The 16,404-nt window shown below is 44.0% G+C and overlaps 2 protein-coding genes across 7 annotated transcripts in view; one reads left to right on the forward strand and one right to left on the reverse strand.

Moving 5' to 3' along the window:
• LOC106610289 (probable E3 ubiquitin-protein ligase HERC3) overlaps positions 1-7,751 on the forward strand; it is a 34,965-nt gene extending 27,214 nt beyond the window's left edge. For both annotated transcript variants that reach the window (XM_045716533.1, XM_045716534.1), the window contains exons 23-25: positions 2,724-2,907; positions 3,938-4,040; positions 5,710-7,751. In XM_045716533.1, coding sequence (XP_045572489.1) covers positions 2,724-2,907; positions 3,938-4,040; positions 5,710-5,918 — 496 coding nt within the window. In that variant the 3' untranslated portion in view covers positions 5,919-7,751. The remainder of the gene's footprint in view (positions 1-2,723; positions 2,908-3,937; positions 4,041-5,709) is intronic.
• Positions 7,752-8,012: 261 nt separating this feature from the next.
• Positions 8,013-16,404, reverse strand: part of LOC106610290 (protein FAM13A) — an 83,775-nt gene continuing 75,383 nt past the window's right edge. For 3 of the 5 annotated variants that reach the window (XM_045716529.1, XM_045716530.1, XM_045716528.1), the window contains 9 exons: positions 15,132-15,348; positions 14,687-14,831; positions 14,037-14,324; positions 13,845-13,928; positions 12,784-12,879; positions 11,524-11,607; positions 10,597-10,805; positions 10,146-10,247; positions 8,013-9,971 (listed from right to left, as the gene is read on the reverse strand). In XM_045716529.1, the coding sequence (XP_045572485.1) occupies positions 9,848-9,971; positions 10,146-10,247; positions 10,597-10,805; positions 11,524-11,607; positions 12,784-12,879; positions 13,845-13,928; positions 14,037-14,324; positions 14,687-14,831; positions 15,132-15,348 (1,349 nt within the window). In that variant the 3' untranslated portion in view covers positions 8,013-9,847. The remainder of the gene's footprint in view (positions 9,972-10,145; positions 10,248-10,596; positions 10,806-11,523; positions 11,608-12,783; positions 12,880-13,844; positions 13,929-14,036; positions 14,325-14,686; positions 14,832-15,131; positions 15,349-16,404) is intronic. The other 2 variants (XM_045716532.1, XM_045716531.1) reach the window with 1 other exon arrangement.

Consider the following 16,404-nt stretch of genomic DNA (forward strand, 5'->3'; position numbering starts at 1 on the left):
TTCTGGGGGTAGCAGAGTGCAGAGCCAAAACAACCAAAAATGTTTCGCTGTCCCAATACTTTGGAGCTCACTGTATTTTGAGGCGGCCCTTCTGTCACTGACACAGAGTTAGAGCAGCTTATGGAGGAGTCCATTGAGGTAACAGTACGGGGGTGTACTGGAAGCTTGTGTTGAACAGATGGGGATGTCCCCAACTGGGATTGGTTTCAGAACAACAGCAGCCCACATCTCTCCACAAATCCTCATTATACTTTGACTAGCCATTTGGCCGTGGGGCCAAATCCTCAGGGCCTCCACCCAGGGAGAGAGAGCAAGCGAAAAACTAACCCATTCATCCTGCCAAAACAGTCAGACTACGAAGGCCATTTTGAAGGCTGTCTTTTATGACTTGAAGTGCAGGCATATCTAGAATTTTCAAGTGGCAGATAGCCTAGTGGTTAAGAGCACAGGACCAGTAACTGAAAGGTGACTAGGTGAAAAATCTGTCAATGTACTCTTGAGCAAGGCACTTAACCCTAATTGTTGCTGTGGATAGGACCGTCTACTAAATGTAAATAAGTGAAAGCATAATGCCAGGAGTTTTTCCTACTTATAGACTATAACTGCAGCCCAGAGTTTTCCTGGACAGGTCACATGGTCAGGAAAAACTGGGAAACAATGAGTTGAGTCACCTTTCCTCTTCATTACACCGAGGGTTTGTTTATTGTGAGTGGAGTTGATTGGCGTTTGTCAGATCGAGTGTTTTTATTTCTGGCTGTGGGGCTCGCCAGTTAAATCTCTGGAGGGAGAGGCTGGGGAGTGTGTGTGTGTTTGAGTGTGACTGTGTGAGTGTATATTAGCCACGTGTGTGTGTGTAGTAAGAAAGGGAGAGTAGGCCGAAGAGCAACGTTCCTATTCCCCTGCAGCTCTCCTGACGTCTCTGTAGCTGGCTGCTACAGTATCTGTCAGGAAATCAGGTGGGTGGCCAACCATGTTGCTACACAGAGTTCACACATCCTCCCTGGGCCATGCTGTGCTGAACTCCAGGCCTGACACACACTGCCATCATCATCTTATCCTCCTTACAGGAACCTCACACACCCTCACACAGGGACAGATTGTGTGTGTGTGTGTGTTAAACATCCTATGTGCAAGGGCACAGTTGACTCTCTCTATCCAGTCATGTGCTGTTTTAAAGATAAAGTTCTTTACCAGTTAAATTCCTGACTAAATGAGGCATGGTTGTTTATTACTAGGATGAAAGTGTTAATGAGTAGAGCTCCAATCCACACTGCAGAATGCACAGTACCCAGCCCCTTAATAGTGACTAAATTCAAGATGGGTGTCTCAGTCCCATGTCATCTGGTAAAGCTTTGGATCTCAATTATAGATGGTTATGGTGAGTTATGTATGGTCTATTTTAATCTGTTTTGATTGGCCGGTGCCGTGGCCAAGGGTCTCCGGGTCTCCAATCTGCCCAGTAGAGCGTGTCTCCAGAACACAGAACACCTCCCCTGTGACACCTCCTCCTGGGAGAGACAGTTAGACTGCCTCACAAATGGCACCCTATTCCCTTTAAAGTAGTGCACTATATAGGGGATTGGGTGTCATTTGGGACACAGGCTTAGTGCTGCTCTCACTGCTTTTCTCTATCCGCACAACTCCCTATTCCCCTCCTGAGGGGATAGGCCTGCCATGAGAATGAAGCTATACTGACAGTCACAAGAACAACATGTACAGTCGCAGCCTCAAAGGAAAGCTTTTGGGTGAAACTATCTTTTGGTATTTGTTTCATCCGTCCATTGTTGACATAGTCCCAAAATGTTTTGCTTGTCAGCAATCAAGTTTTCAAGATATGTAATGTTCAAAATACAGAAATCATCCCTGTACGATGAATTTTGCATCATATGATTCATTTTAATAACAAACTTGTTAATCAAATAATAGAGTAATGACAAACTAAATCAAAAGGCCTAGCACTGTCAGAGTATAACTTATTCAATCATCAAACTGAAGCAAAGTCCTTTGTTTAAACAGTTCTACGGCGCTTGGATAGTCTTCAGCAGCTCCTGCTGCTCTCCATGTGGGGAAACCATTCATTTAAACCATAATGAGGCCACTCAGGCCAGCTGACCTGTAGAGCAGTGGGTTATGGGCCATGTAGTCTTCACCATGATGGCCATGTTAGGGCTGATAACCCCTCTGTGTGGCATGGCCGTAGGTGGAGGGGCTTGTCACATCACGTGTGTGTAGTATTAGTGCAGCAACATGAGACAGGCAGGGGTTTAAGCAATAACAAATGAAATGGTTACAAGGAATTACTCTCACTCAAAAATCATATGAAGATGGCATAAGTCACGGCAAAATGTGCAGAATATCAGTAAATTAGCTTTGAAACTGCAAACGTTTCTATCCACCCCATCGCAAAATGTGTATACGTGCCGGAAATTGGCTTTAAAACTACAACATTTTCTCTCCGTCCCAGGTTAAATAGTAGAATTGCATGAAATTTGTTTCACAACTGCAAAACGTTCTCTCTGCCCCATGGCAAAATGTGTAGAATTGCAGGAAATTATTAAAATGTCAAATGTTTCTATCTGCTGCCAAGAGTGCTTGCATACGGCCCACAAAAGGTTAGGGCTGGCCCTGGCTATTAATTGGATCTCCAAAATTAGGATGGTAAACAGTATGGCCACTCAATATTCTTTGTGTTATGTCTGTCTGTGTGTCTCTCTCTGTGTCAGGGAGGAGTTTGTGGAGGCCTACCTGAAGTACATGTTCAGGGACTCGGTGAGCGAGCTGTACCAGGCCTTCTCCTCTGGGTTCCTGAAGGTGTGTGGTGGGAAGATCCTATCGCTGTTCCAGCCATCCGAGCTTATGGCCATGGTGGTGGGAAACAACAACTATAACTGGGAGGAAATGGAGAAGGTGAGCTTTAAAGCTAACGCTCATGCTAATGGTAGGTGATACGAAGCTAACCCTAATGGTAGGTGATGGAGAATGTGAGTGCTAATGCTAAGCTAACCCTAATGGTAGGTGATGGAGAATGTGAGTGCTAAGCTAACCCTAAATGGTAGATGATGGAGAATGTGAGAGTGAATACACCCCAGGGCAGTCAATCACGAAGTCAAACATCCATGGAAAACACTGGTGTTAACACTACATACTGTTACCAGAGAACATCAAAATGGGAGGGTGTGAAATATAATAAAACAGTTGATACCATACTGCAAAGCACAGTGTCAAAACTAATCAAAATAATTGTTTTAATTGTTGACCCATCACTAAAACGAACCTGCCTTGACCAGGCAGTTCCCGAGGACATAGCCAATTAGACAAAACCCCAGTCAGAAACCAGGAAGTTTGAGCGTCTGCCTGGTCAAGTTCGAACGTCGGGACATGTATGGCTCGCTGAGGGCGGAGCCGGGGAGGGCATGGGGATTAGCCATTGGCTAATGGAGGAAGTTAACAAGGTCAAGGTCACCGTAAGAAATGTGCTCTGCGCTTCTCCTGGATTAGTTTGTTTTTAGCGTGTTGATGTCTTCAGATGATTGTAAGGGGCCTGTGATCTATGTTTACTGCGAGTGTCGTGTGCAGGATATTGACAACATGATGGGGACTCTTGCGTAATCAGGGTGTTTTCACAGCACTGCTCAGAATGTGGGAAATGTGTATGAAGTTTGAACGCTGGGGTTAGGTTAGGCTAGGTAAAGGGTCTGCACATAAGTGCGTGAGTGTATGCACCACACACACACACACACACACACACACACAGCTCTGTGAGGAATTCCACAGGCTGTCACATATGAAGGAATCATGTTCTAACTCTGAATAACACTTAATGATAGTGACGAAGTAAAATGCTTTATAGAAGTCATAGCAGTTGGCCAACTTCAGTTACATAACTGTCCCTAATATAATATAATCATATTATGTTGTTTTGGCTTTTCTACTACAGAATGCGGTTTACAAAGGAGAGTATTCAGCCACTCATCCGACTGTGAGGATGTTTTGGGAGGTATTCCATGAGTTCCCTCTGGAAAAGAAGAAGCGGTTCTTATGTAAGTACTAAGTAGAGCCCTCGGTTCTTAAGTAAGTACTGAGTAGAGCCCTCGGTTCTTATGTCAGTACTGAGTAGAGCCCTCGGTTCTTATGTCAGTACTGAGTAGAGCCCTCGGTTCTTATGTCAGTACTGAGTAGAGCCCTCGGTTCTTATGTCAGTACTGAGTAGAGCCCTCGGTTCTTATGTCAGTACTGAGTAGAGCCCTCGGTTCTTATGTCAGTACTGAGTAGAGCCCTCGGTTCTTATGTCAGTACTGAGTAGAGCCCTCGGTTCTTATGTCAGTACTGAGTAGAGCCCTCGGTTCTTATGTCAGTACTGAGTAGAGCCCTCGGTTCTTATGTCAGTACTGAGTAGAGCCCTCGGTTCTTATGTCAGTACTGAGTAGAGCCCTCGGTTCTTATGTCGGTACTGAGTAGTGCCCTCGGTTCTTATGTCGGTACTGAGTAGTGCCCTCGGTTCTTATGTCGGTACTGAGTAGTGCCCTCGGTTCTTATGTCGGTACTGAGTAGTGCCCTCGGTTCTTATGTCGGTACTGAGTAGAGCCCTCGGTTCTTATGTCGGTACTGAGTAGTGCCCTCGGTTCTTATGTCGGTACTGAGTAGTGCCCTCGGTTCTTATGTAGGTACTGAGTAGTGCCCTCGGTTCTTATGTAGGTACTGAGTAGTGCCCTCGGTTCTTATGTCGGTACTGAGTAGAGCCCTCGGTTCTTATGTCGGTACTGAGTAGAGCCCTCGGTTCTTATGTCGGTACTGAGTAGAGCCCTCGGTTCTTATGTCAGTACTGAGTAGTGCCCTCGGTTCTTATGTAAGTACTGAGTAGTGCCCTCGGTTCTTATGTAAGTACTGAGTAGTGCCCTCGGTTCTTATGTAGGTACTGAGTAGAGCCCTCGGTTCTTATGTCGGTACTGAGTAGAGCCCTCGGTTCTTATGTCGGTACTGAGTAGTGCCCTCGGTTCTTATGTAAGTACTGAGTAGAGCCCTCGGTTCTTATGTCGGTACTGAGTAGAGCCCTCGGTTCTTATGTCGGTACTGAGTAGAGCCCTCGGTTCTTATGTCGGTACTGAGTAGAGCCCTCGGTTCTTATGTCGGTACTGAGTAGAGCCCTCGGTTCTTATGTCGGTACTGAGTAGAGCCCTCGGTTCTTATGTCGGTACTGAGTAGAGCCCTCGGTTCTTATGTCGGTACTGAGTAGAGCCCTCGGTTCTTATGTCGGTACTGAGTAGAGCCCTCGGTTCTTATGTCGGTACTGAGTAGAGCCCTCGGTTCTTATGTCGGTACTGAGTAGAGCCCTCGGTTCTTATGTCGGTACTGAGTAGTGCCCTCGGTTCTTATGTAAGTACTGAGTAGAGCCCTCGGTTCTTATGTAAGTATTAATACGAGAGCCCTCAGCCAACACCTCGTTAAACTTTCACAATGACAATCTGTAGATTTACTCAAGGTCTAAATAGGCACTTACTAGTGTTGGGACTTAGCCAGTGTCTCAAGCTCAATGTTATCTATTTATAACGCTACAAGGAAAGAAGACGAGGAAAGAAAGCTGCTGGAGTATTAGTACTCTCAGCCTCAATGATACTGTACATCTAAAGCTGCTATCCCTCCCTCTCTCAACTATAATACTATACCTAATGCTAACACTAGCCCTCCCCTTTACTGTCCCCTCTTTCCCAGTATTCCTGACGGGCAGCGACCGCATCCCCATCCATGGCATGGAGAGCCTCCGCATCTCCATCCAGTCCACATCGGCTGAGGAGCACTATCTGCCTGTGGCCCACACCTGCTACAACCTGCTGGACATGCCCCGTTACCAGACCAAAGAGACCCTGCACCGCCGTCTCACCCAGGCCGTGGAGCAGTACGAGGGCTTCAGCCTGGTGTGAGACCCAGTGGCTCCCCCTAGAGGCCTGGAGGACCAGGGGGAATTAGCATGGTTGCTAATGCTAATGTGTTTAATAACAACGCCCTGTGAATGGGGGTGGCTGAATGGACGGATGGGTGGTGGGAAGGGGGCTGCTATTCCATATCACTTTCCCTATAAAGTTTACCGTAAGAGATGATATATTTTGAGTTATAATTGTCTTCTATGCAGATTGATGTATATAACTTGAACAGTTTTAATTAAACCAGCTTTTTTGTTGCTTTATGATAAAAAAATAAAAAAATGATACATGTCAGAGGTGAACATTGAAGCCCTTTACCTCGGATCTGGCCTTTTACCGTTGATCTTGGGTCAGTTTGAGGACAGATGATACCAGATTAATACATCAGTCTGGCCTTTTACCGTTGATCTTGGGTCAGTTTGAGGACAGATGATACAAGATTAATACATGAGTGAACAGCAGGCAGACAGTTCCATACTCAAGCCCAATAAATACATGGCGTTCTAATGCCATACCCACAATACCAGTCTATTTCTACATTAAAAAGACTAACTGACCGACTGGAGTTACTTACATGTCCTCAATCTTACATTTATCAATATTTCTTTGATTGCAATGCCGTTGGAGTGATTTTATTACAGTAGTATTGAAGTGTCTTTTTTTTAATGGATGTTAAAATGTCTGTGTGCATGTTGTCGAGAGGAAACGCTAAATAGACACCTCGTTACATTATAAACAAAACACAAAAATACAGCTAATCCAAATTTCTTTGATCCCTGTAACCCCAGATTAGGAATAAATCATCTCAATCTGGGAGATCTATTGGTGCCACGAGGTCAGAATGAGCGCACATTCGTGGCCTTGCGGATAATAGGTTGACTTGCAGAATATCCGTTCATGGTTCCCACCGGTTCCTTCTATGGTGAGACAGCATTCGGAGCAACGACATTAGGATTGGTCAATTTGACCTGCAGAATTAGTCTTGGGTCATTGATTAGGTTTAAGGAACAGATTATATTGGGTCATGTTATTAGCAATAACGAACTGAAGCAAACAGCTCAGTAATGTAATGACGTTTGGATGAGGGTCAGGTGACGCTGCACTCTGAACATCGCTCTGCATTGTTTCCCGGCCGTTACTTCAATGACTATTCTCTCAAGTGTATCTGGATCGTGTGTTGATATGCAAGTGATAACTTTGTCTGTGCATTCTGCCTATTCAGTCCTATTACCGAACGTCTCAGCCAATGGAGGTATTGTATCGTATACCATTTCCTTTCTTAAGCCATGTCTTTCTCCACTGTAACTGGGGTTAAGACAAACATGTCGTAATCTATAGGGATGTCTGGTCTCCTTGTTTGTTTTAATACATCAATAGCCACAAATTCTCCCAAGGGGAATAATTACTATTATTTTGATTTATAACTCTGTCGCCCTTAGTGTAAACAATGACATAATAAACAAAAAATGTCATAGTGACCTTTTTGTTTATTCAAAGCTGAGCTAGGGCAATACCTGACGGAGGCTCAGTGTGTTCTATTATAGCCTGGTCCCTAATCCATTTGTGCCATTTTGCTGACTAAAGCAGTTGGCAAGACAACAAACCGATCAGCGACCAGGCTAGGGGAAAAGCCTATTCATTCCTTATTATTCTTATTTCACCACAGTAATGGCGACAATTCCAAATCATGGGGGTCAATGTATGCAAATAAGGGCTTATTAGTGGATCTATAACTGGATTGTTTCAAGTACATCATATTTAATTTTGTACCTTTTAAATGGATGACATTTCTTTATTTTTTTCCTGAACAAATAAACGTAATTCCAGCTTGAACTGTAGTTGTGTTTTATAGATTGGTCTGGGAATAAGGATTTGCTTGTTGTGGATAAATGAGAGGTGCATATAGGGGGACTTTGTGTAAAGAAATTCATTTTGCTGAAGAGTTTAACCAATATCTGAATGAAATTGCCATGTTCTTTGGTCTTTACATGCATGACATTGATGTGTTCTTGTAGTATTTCCCTGTGAAATGTGTTGAGATTCATCACACCAATTTAGTACCAAACACACCAATGAAAACCCAACACCAACAAACTCAGTAAAAATATGTTTGGTTTTATATTATATATACAAAATACATATACAATTTATGTACTAAAATGTACACACCCATAATTAATTATGTCCACCAGTGTTTTACATTCAATAAAAACGAAAGTCACTGTTAAAATGATCCATTTTGGAGAAAAAGGAAAAATGTACTTGCTCACTTAGCAATGTAAACATAGATCTGGATCCATATTTACAAGGAACAAATAGGCTATGATAAAATACCTACATAGAGAAAGAAAGCATGCCTTGGTTGAGTATTGGCGGCCATTTTGATAGTTATTGGGACTTTTCTTTAAGGATGGATGTTCCACACAAAATGGCCCTTGTCGGTGTTGAAAAGTGCAAGCAAAAATATACCACTGATTTCAAGACAGGATAGCTTATTTTCACACAAAGTGAATAGGAAAAGATAAAACACAACAATGCAAAATAATATACAAGCAGTCAAATTCATAAGTGACTGATGAATATGATCACAATAATTAATTAAATTGTATACATTGATCCACTACACTATTTTGGTATGCAATCAGTCATTTTCTTTGGATCATAATAACACATCATAGACTATTTGTTTTGTATTCTAGTTCTCAGTTTAAACAAATGTACGCTCCTCTGACATTTCCTCATAGTTATGCTAAAAATACACACCATTTCTGGAAACAAACAAATATAAGCATTGATGATGACGACAACTGTTTTTCCTAGGTTAACGTCGAGATTATTGCCACGTTCACGTGCTAGTCGGAACTAGGAACGTCGGAAATGTTCGACTTGCTAACTGGTTGTAGTTATACATGTGCAGCGTTCAACCAGTTTGCAATTCGGATATTTCAGAGTTTCCTATTTCCGACTTACACATGAATGTGGCATATGGCACCAATCATGAGTTACATTTAAAAAAATCCATCCATTGGCTAAACTCTGCTAGACTGGTTCTCTGATTGGTTGTTTGCAAGCAGATTGTAACTGTCTGTCTCCCTTACAAAAATACACAATCCCCTCATTTAATTTGTCTGATTACAAAATCTTGTTTCTCAAAATGGCAATACCTTAAAGTACATAATTCAAAATCTAATGTTATACTCCACATTTTAAGACTTTTTAAAAATCCAATATAAAAGTCTATATGAACTACCATATAAACATTCAAAGGAAGAAAAATAAATTAAATCAATACAACACTTCGTAAATGTATCCTTTAAATTAGTGATGACTATTCAATGTAGGGTAGATCTTGGTATCAATCAATATCAAGATGCACAAAAATGTTTAAAAAAAATCTTCCTTTGAAAAAAGGTTGGTTTTGGTCCACTCTCTGCGAAGGCAGGAAAATGCGGATGTTTCCGGTTTTCAGGGATACAGTATTTTCCTCCACTTCCCCTGAAAAACCGATGTGGGGACTCTGCTCAGGCGTCTTTTAAGGCCTGCTACGTTAGGTTAGTATTCATTCAAAGATGCCCGACATTTTGAGTTCCGGGGTTCTTCTTCTATACGAGGGAAACAGACAAGATGGAGTAGCCTCCGAGGCAGCACCTACACATGTCAGTTCCAACACCTCTCAGGTCAGTAACTAAGCCATACCGTTTCCCTTCTACAGTTGGGATTAATCAGGGGGCAACATGCTGGCATCTCCTGAAGCCAAATGTGTCTATGGCACAATTGGCACAAGAAAGAAAATACAAATATTGTGAGGGATGATGAGGTGTATCTGTTTTGCTATGGATGGTTTTCCTTTCCATGGGCTGGTGTGGTTCATCTCTTATTGAGACTGAGCCTCATTCATTCCTCTGTCAGTCTGTGATGTTTTATTTTCTTTAGAGGAACTTAGAGGCATCTCCTTTGCTGATGAGAACCTCTATCAGCCTAAGCTTGGCTTTGATGTGCTTGTATTCGTTATACTCTACCGCCAAAGGAGAGCGGTCTTCCTTCTGCACGTTTCTATGGCAACAGCAAGTGGGAGGAAGCAAAATACAAACATTAGCTGAATGGACTACAGTCAAAATGGCTGTGCAACCAAAGATGAAGGACAGTACATCATGAGTCCTCGCATCATCTAATTGTTTACATTTAGTCCAGCTATGACACGAAACAGAACCGGAAATGTCATCTTACCTGCCGTTTTGCCTGAAGAATTGATCTTCAAACTCTCTTAGGTTCTTGCGGATTCTCTTTTTTTCCTCCCGGGCCTCTTGTAGCTGCTCCACTAGTTCCGGCCTGTGTGTGGGGGAGAGACAAACACATCTTTAGGCATCTGAACCTCAAAGGTTGTTTTGACTCTAAAAGGCTTTTAAAGTCCTTCAAGTTGTTTCAATCTTAGTTGTTTAAGAAGTGAACGTTCTTCTAAACACATGAAATACCACAGCTAACTTTAATTGATAAGACATCAACAATAACATGAGACTAAGGATAGCAGTACTTTAATTCTACAATCTAAACTACAATGTCCATGTTATTCACCCATCTAGATTCTTTAGATATAGGTCAATTATATTTAATCCAATTCAACTTAATTTATCCCCTCAGGGGCAATTAAGAAGAGGTCAGTGTCGGTTTGGGTGCTTACATGGTGGCCGAATGCAGGTTGGACAGACGCATGTCGGTGGTGTTCTTGGAGGGCGAGAGCTCGTCGACGGGCGAGATGAAGCCGTCCGTCTCCTCCTCCAGCTGGTCCAGGAAGCCCAGCATACTGAAGTCTGGACGCACTGTCCCTGTGATCTGGCACTGGGGCTTGTTGTTGGACTCAGAGTCATCCTCAGAGCCATCCTCCTCTTCCTATGGGGACAAAACCAGCGACGGGGGAGGTCAGTGGAGGGTTAAGGGGGGAAAGGTTGAGCGATGCTGGGGTGAACTGATCGTAGCGCCATGGGGCTGTCAAGGGATCCCCAGGGTCAAGAGCTAGGTTAATGCAAGAGAATCAAGTATTGTGAATCTAATGTTACTGGAATCAGAGCACAAAGACACATTTATTCAGTCATTTTTCAGGCACAGGCCAGTTTGATGAGGTTAATACATGTCTATTGTTAATTTTTCCACTTTGAATTTCTTTTAGACGGTCTCAATCAAAACTATTCTAATACATCCACAAATAGCAGCACACACGTGATGAGCATCTCAAGACCAGAGTTGATTTGACGATCTCCCTGTTTTTGCTTGATTGGATTATTTGATTATCCGATTTATTTTTGGTGTACACACACATTGACACACACCATGCACAGGCAAGTCGCCTTGTTAGTCCTCCTCACACACTATCAAGTTGATCCCAAAGCAATCAATCTACCAAGTCATGAAGCAGCAATCTAAGCATCAAAAACCAAGTTGATATTGAATCAAAACCGCCCTCCACGAGTGCTATGGGCGGCCACCCAATCCACAGGCTGCAATCAGGTTTGGTTGAGAGGTGAGGGAGTAGGGGATTGGAGGGTGCGAGGGGGAGGGAGTTGCGTTCTGATCACTGATTAGTCGAGCACGAGCAGCAGTGTGTCTTCACCTTGATGTCGTCAAAGAAGAGCGCGGCTTCGCCCTCGATAATGGGCTGAAGTTGAGGACCTCTGCGTTTGCTGGAGGGGGAGGCCTGAGGGTTAACAAGGAGGAGTTACCACTCGAGAACTGACCCCAGTTCAGCTCTGACTACAGAGCACATAGAGAAACTGACTGAAAAGCATCCACTACAAACTGATCCTGGATCAGGTTTGTCACTGTAAGAATTTCTGCTGAACACTACCATGCTTCTTTTGGAACCTGTACCAAGTACTAGGATCAGAATGACCTGCTCTTGTTTGTGGGACCTTTTCACGACCATAATAGGCTTCTTCAGTGAAAACAGCACTAGGCTCTCGTGTGATTTTAAGCCTCTGGAAGGCAGGCTGTGTAACAGGTTCTTAGATCAAACAGATAAGGGTATCACGAGTCAGCTCTTTAACACAATGAATTCAGCAGTTGACATAACCCTATATGCCACCGTGTACATTACATCTACCGTACATAAACGTTTGCTAGGTCTCCAATTTATATAATGAGGATTAAATCTATTATATAAAGTGTGTTCTGTACAGTACATTAGGTTCATAACATATTGCGTAATCAAAGTGTTCACACAAGAAATTAAAGGGGAAAACTGGGACAAAACATTAAAATGTTCTTTGTATACCCGTTACATAAACCATATGGAGATTAAATTTATTACAATGGAAAAAATATATTCTAATAACCTTTAATGCATTGGTGGTTAGAGGTTATTGTGAGATTATATATATATATATTTTTTATCCCCTTCTGGTTTGAATCCAGCCTCAGCGAATCCTTATATCTGATGAGAATCTGAACTCTTGAACAGTGTTTTCTGCCCCTCCGTACCCATCTTTCTAGTCTAGAGGGAGAGTCTGCACAGCTGGGGTGTGTATGTGTTCGTAGTTCCCTGTGGCCAGCTGAGTTGCTGTGGCCCCAACTTGTCACCTTTGAGCTCTGTTAAGAACCTGTGGATCCACTGAGCCGCTTAAACCGAGTTTAGGCTTAGGGCATTGGCCTTGAGGCTAACCTAGCGCTACGGCTAGCCACTACATACAGTCCTGCCTATGGACACTAATGCTAACATTAGCGTTGTTAGGATTAAGTGCCCACGTAAAGGAGCTTGATCTTCAGCCAATTCTATGTGGTAACCTTTACCACCAGCTCCTCAAAGAGCAACCCAGGAACAACTCTGCTGTGGAGAAAATGAAGGGAGAGAGCGAAGAGAGCTATCTATACTTACAATGACGGGGATGGTGGAAGCTCTGCAGAGGATCTGTTTGACCAGGCGGTATCTGTCGTACAGGGGCTTCATGATCTGTCTCTCAGTCTTGGTAACCTAGAGAAGAGGCAGAGAGAAAAGGGAAAGGCACATTGTTAGCAATAGCACACCGCTAGACTCCCCTGGGGCGCTACAATAGCACTCTGCTAGCTAGGGCTGACACACAACAACATGCAAGGTAACAGATTCCATCCCCATCAACTCAAATGTTTTTTATTTTTTTGTTTTTTTAGTACCTCAGAGGACAACTGGCCATAAACTAGGATAGAAAGTCACACAGGGAAGGCTATGGGTGTCAGAAGCGACACCTTTCCACTTCCTGATAAACAACATTAACGAGGATTAGCCCTTGCAATTAGTCCAATCAAAAAGGGAGTCCCTGTCCCTTCCTTTACAGTTCAATTAAGACGTTAACTGGCTTTTTGTCCTTTAGCCATTGTCGTCGCTGAGACGACAATACTCGTTATAGCTGTCTAAAGACGTTTGGCCTGCCAATAAAGATATATTGCAGTGCAGAAGGTCATGTTTTCATTGGTATTTCATCCTTTTAATAATGTATTGTTGTATCTGGGTCTCTATGGCTGCATTTATACCAGCAGCCATATTCTAATATTTTTTTTCATTAATTGATCTTTTGACCAACCAGATCAGCTCTGAAAAAGATCTGCTGTGAAAAGATCTGATGTAAATTGGTCAAAAGACCAATTAGTGGAGAAAGAAAATCAGAATATGGTTGCCTGTGTAAATGCAGCCAACGTTGTATCTAGGTTGCATGAAAAGATTGCATAGTTCAAAGCACACATCTGTGTGCACTCAACACACACACAAACAGCCTGGTTCAAGACATTATTCACTCTTCAGTTGTGATCTAGGTCAGGTTTTCCACTGTACAGAGACTGATTTAATGCATTTGTTGGAATTTCTTTTGCTATCAGTTACTATTCAGACAGATGGGTGGGCTATCTAGAAGGCTCTATGAAATAGTTTTGGGGCAGGAAAGGGACAGTGGACAAGACACTCACCGGTCTACCGTGGATGCCTTCGTAGTACAGGAGAGCCTTCTGTAAGGCCACCTTCTCAGCGCCGATCTGCTCCCGGGTCATATCCTATCAGAGGAGGAAGACACTGTTAGCCTTTAGACGTTAACCACTAGCATTTAGCTATTAACAGTGGTCCGGCATGTACAATAAGCGGCTAGGCGGCTCCTATCTCACCTTGACGTCCTCGGGGCGCCCCACCTCGTCCCTCTTCTCCTGCAGCTTGTTCTGGACGCCCTCCAGGGTGTTCTCTACCGGGGGCTTGGGCGCCTTCTCCTGTTGGGGCTTCTTCTCCAGCTGGGAGCCAAAGCTCTTGGGCAGGGTGTTGCTGCGCTGGCGGGTCAGCGGAGGGAGGTCCTCCTCAGACTTGTGGAGCTTGTGCTCTTTCAGGTCTTTGCGGAGCTTGGCCAGTTCATTCATCCACTTCAGGACCTCTGAGTTGTCAGCCTTGTCACTGTGTGAGGGCTGTAAACAACAACAACATGATTTATCTTAATCCACAAACTGCAGCAGTGGGTAGTTTGACGTCTTCCCACAACATCTTGACTTCATCAATTGACCCCATTCCTGACACGCCTCCCATCAGCTGAGTCTCATTATGAACTCTCTAATCGTGTTTACTTTGAAGGAAGCCAGTCGTGTCTTATAAATGTCATTTTATATTTCTGTGCATTTCTTTGGATGCCTTTGCTATATCTGCTAATAAGCTTGTTGTGCTGCCCTGCTTTCTCTGATATACTGTAGCTACTTTAGAAGTCAATCAGAAAGTGGCTCACAAATTTTTCCTTGCTGTCCAATGTTTCAGCTACAGAGGGTCTACTACTTACCCTGTATTTGCGCTCCTCCTCAAACTTCTCCTCGTACTTGTGGATCTTCCTCTTGAGACCGTGGATCTTCTTGGAGAGCTGGGCTGAGGTCAGCTCTTGCTGGTCGTCGTCACCGCAGGAGCCCAGAGAGGAACTCCTCCTCCGACTGCAGGATAGAGATACAGCCATAGAAATAGAAGGACTGCCTGTTGCTATGGACACAGAGTCACGTTGGACGTATGCACACGCCTTCACTCTAAACACACAATCTGATGGCCACCCGTTGTAAAAACACACATGCATGAACACACATCTAATCACACATTATGTGACTCCCATATCTTGTAAATAAAACAGTGCCACACAAAAACAGTAACACATACTCAGTCACACAAACAAACCTACACACACACACACTACTAGTCCCCAAAGTCAACAGTACTGTAAGTCCATGTTGGTTCCTCACCTGGCAAAGGAGTGTGCATTGGGCGGCGAGGGTGGCACCTCAGTGTCATCTATGTACTGCTGGCAATGACCGTAGGCGTGGAAACGGGGGGACAGCATGGGGTCGCTGTCCTCTTCAATCAGCTGGCGAATCAGGCGGCCCCCCACTTGGGGCGAAATGCACGCCTCCTCGCTGTCCATGCTCTCCCGTTGCCACGACGAGTAGGCCGGGACTGGCTCTGTGGAACACACAGAAAATAACACAGGTTAGTCTGATAATGACAGAACCTCCATTAAAACACACACAAACACACTAAATGTGGGTTAGACTACCATGGACCACTCCAAAACATACTGCACTCTGCACACGTTGATATCCCAAGGCTTTGTAATCCAAAAGGTGATGCAATGAAAAAAAGGCAAGTGACAAAAACAGCACACACACACACGGCAGAGACATGACCGTGGGCAGGGATGAGGGAGTGACCTGTGGAACTTGGCCGGCTCTATCAGCAGTCGACAAACACTGGCTTATCTCTCTCTCAAACACAGCTAGAGCTCAACATGGGCCCTGCTTGGCTGCAACATCTGAACCACAAACACCACTAAACATAGACAAAGTGTAGTCTAAGTAGAACACATAAAAATAATGGCTTGCCTATCTGATTGGCGTCTCAAGGGACGAGGCAAGCAGTAAGCAGCAGGAATCCAACTGATTGGATCCAAATGAATCAACCCCCACTTTAAGTCTAAACATGGCGGTCGCTCGTCACCTCGGCAACACCTTCTTGGCACCCGCATCTGAGCGCCCTAAAGGTCACTGCGGCATTGCATGATGAAGTTGTTCGCTAAAACTTTCACCACTAACTAATGGCTTACAGAACCATTCGTCTGGTTTCCCCAGGCCCTGGCCTCAGTTCAGCCCCAGCCAGAGTCCACTCCGACTCACCAATAATTACACTGTGGTGAAAATAACCATGCAGATGTCTCTGACCATCCCAATTCCAAGCTATAAATAAATTGGACTGCTCTTTGATGCCTCTGGTTGGGATAATGCAGGAGCCATGGCCTCCCTGGTAGAGGAATGGAACGGCTTTGACTCCAGGGTCAGCCTTGTCCCACATCGGTTTGTGATGACTTCACAATTCCTATGGTCATTGTCATCAATTTGCAAGACAGCGCAAGCAGATATGGGACCAGGCTATACAGAGAGTGACTGGCATAGGAAGAATATTGTTGGACTGTGAATGTGAGTGAGAGAGAAAGACCACGGCATTGTACCCACAGCAGGACTT

This window comes from Salmo salar, chromosome ssa04 (assembly GCF_905237065.1).
Source record: "Salmo salar chromosome ssa04, Ssal_v3.1, whole genome shotgun sequence".
Lineage (NCBI taxonomy): Eukaryota > Metazoa > Chordata > Actinopteri > Salmoniformes > Salmonidae > Salmo > Salmo salar.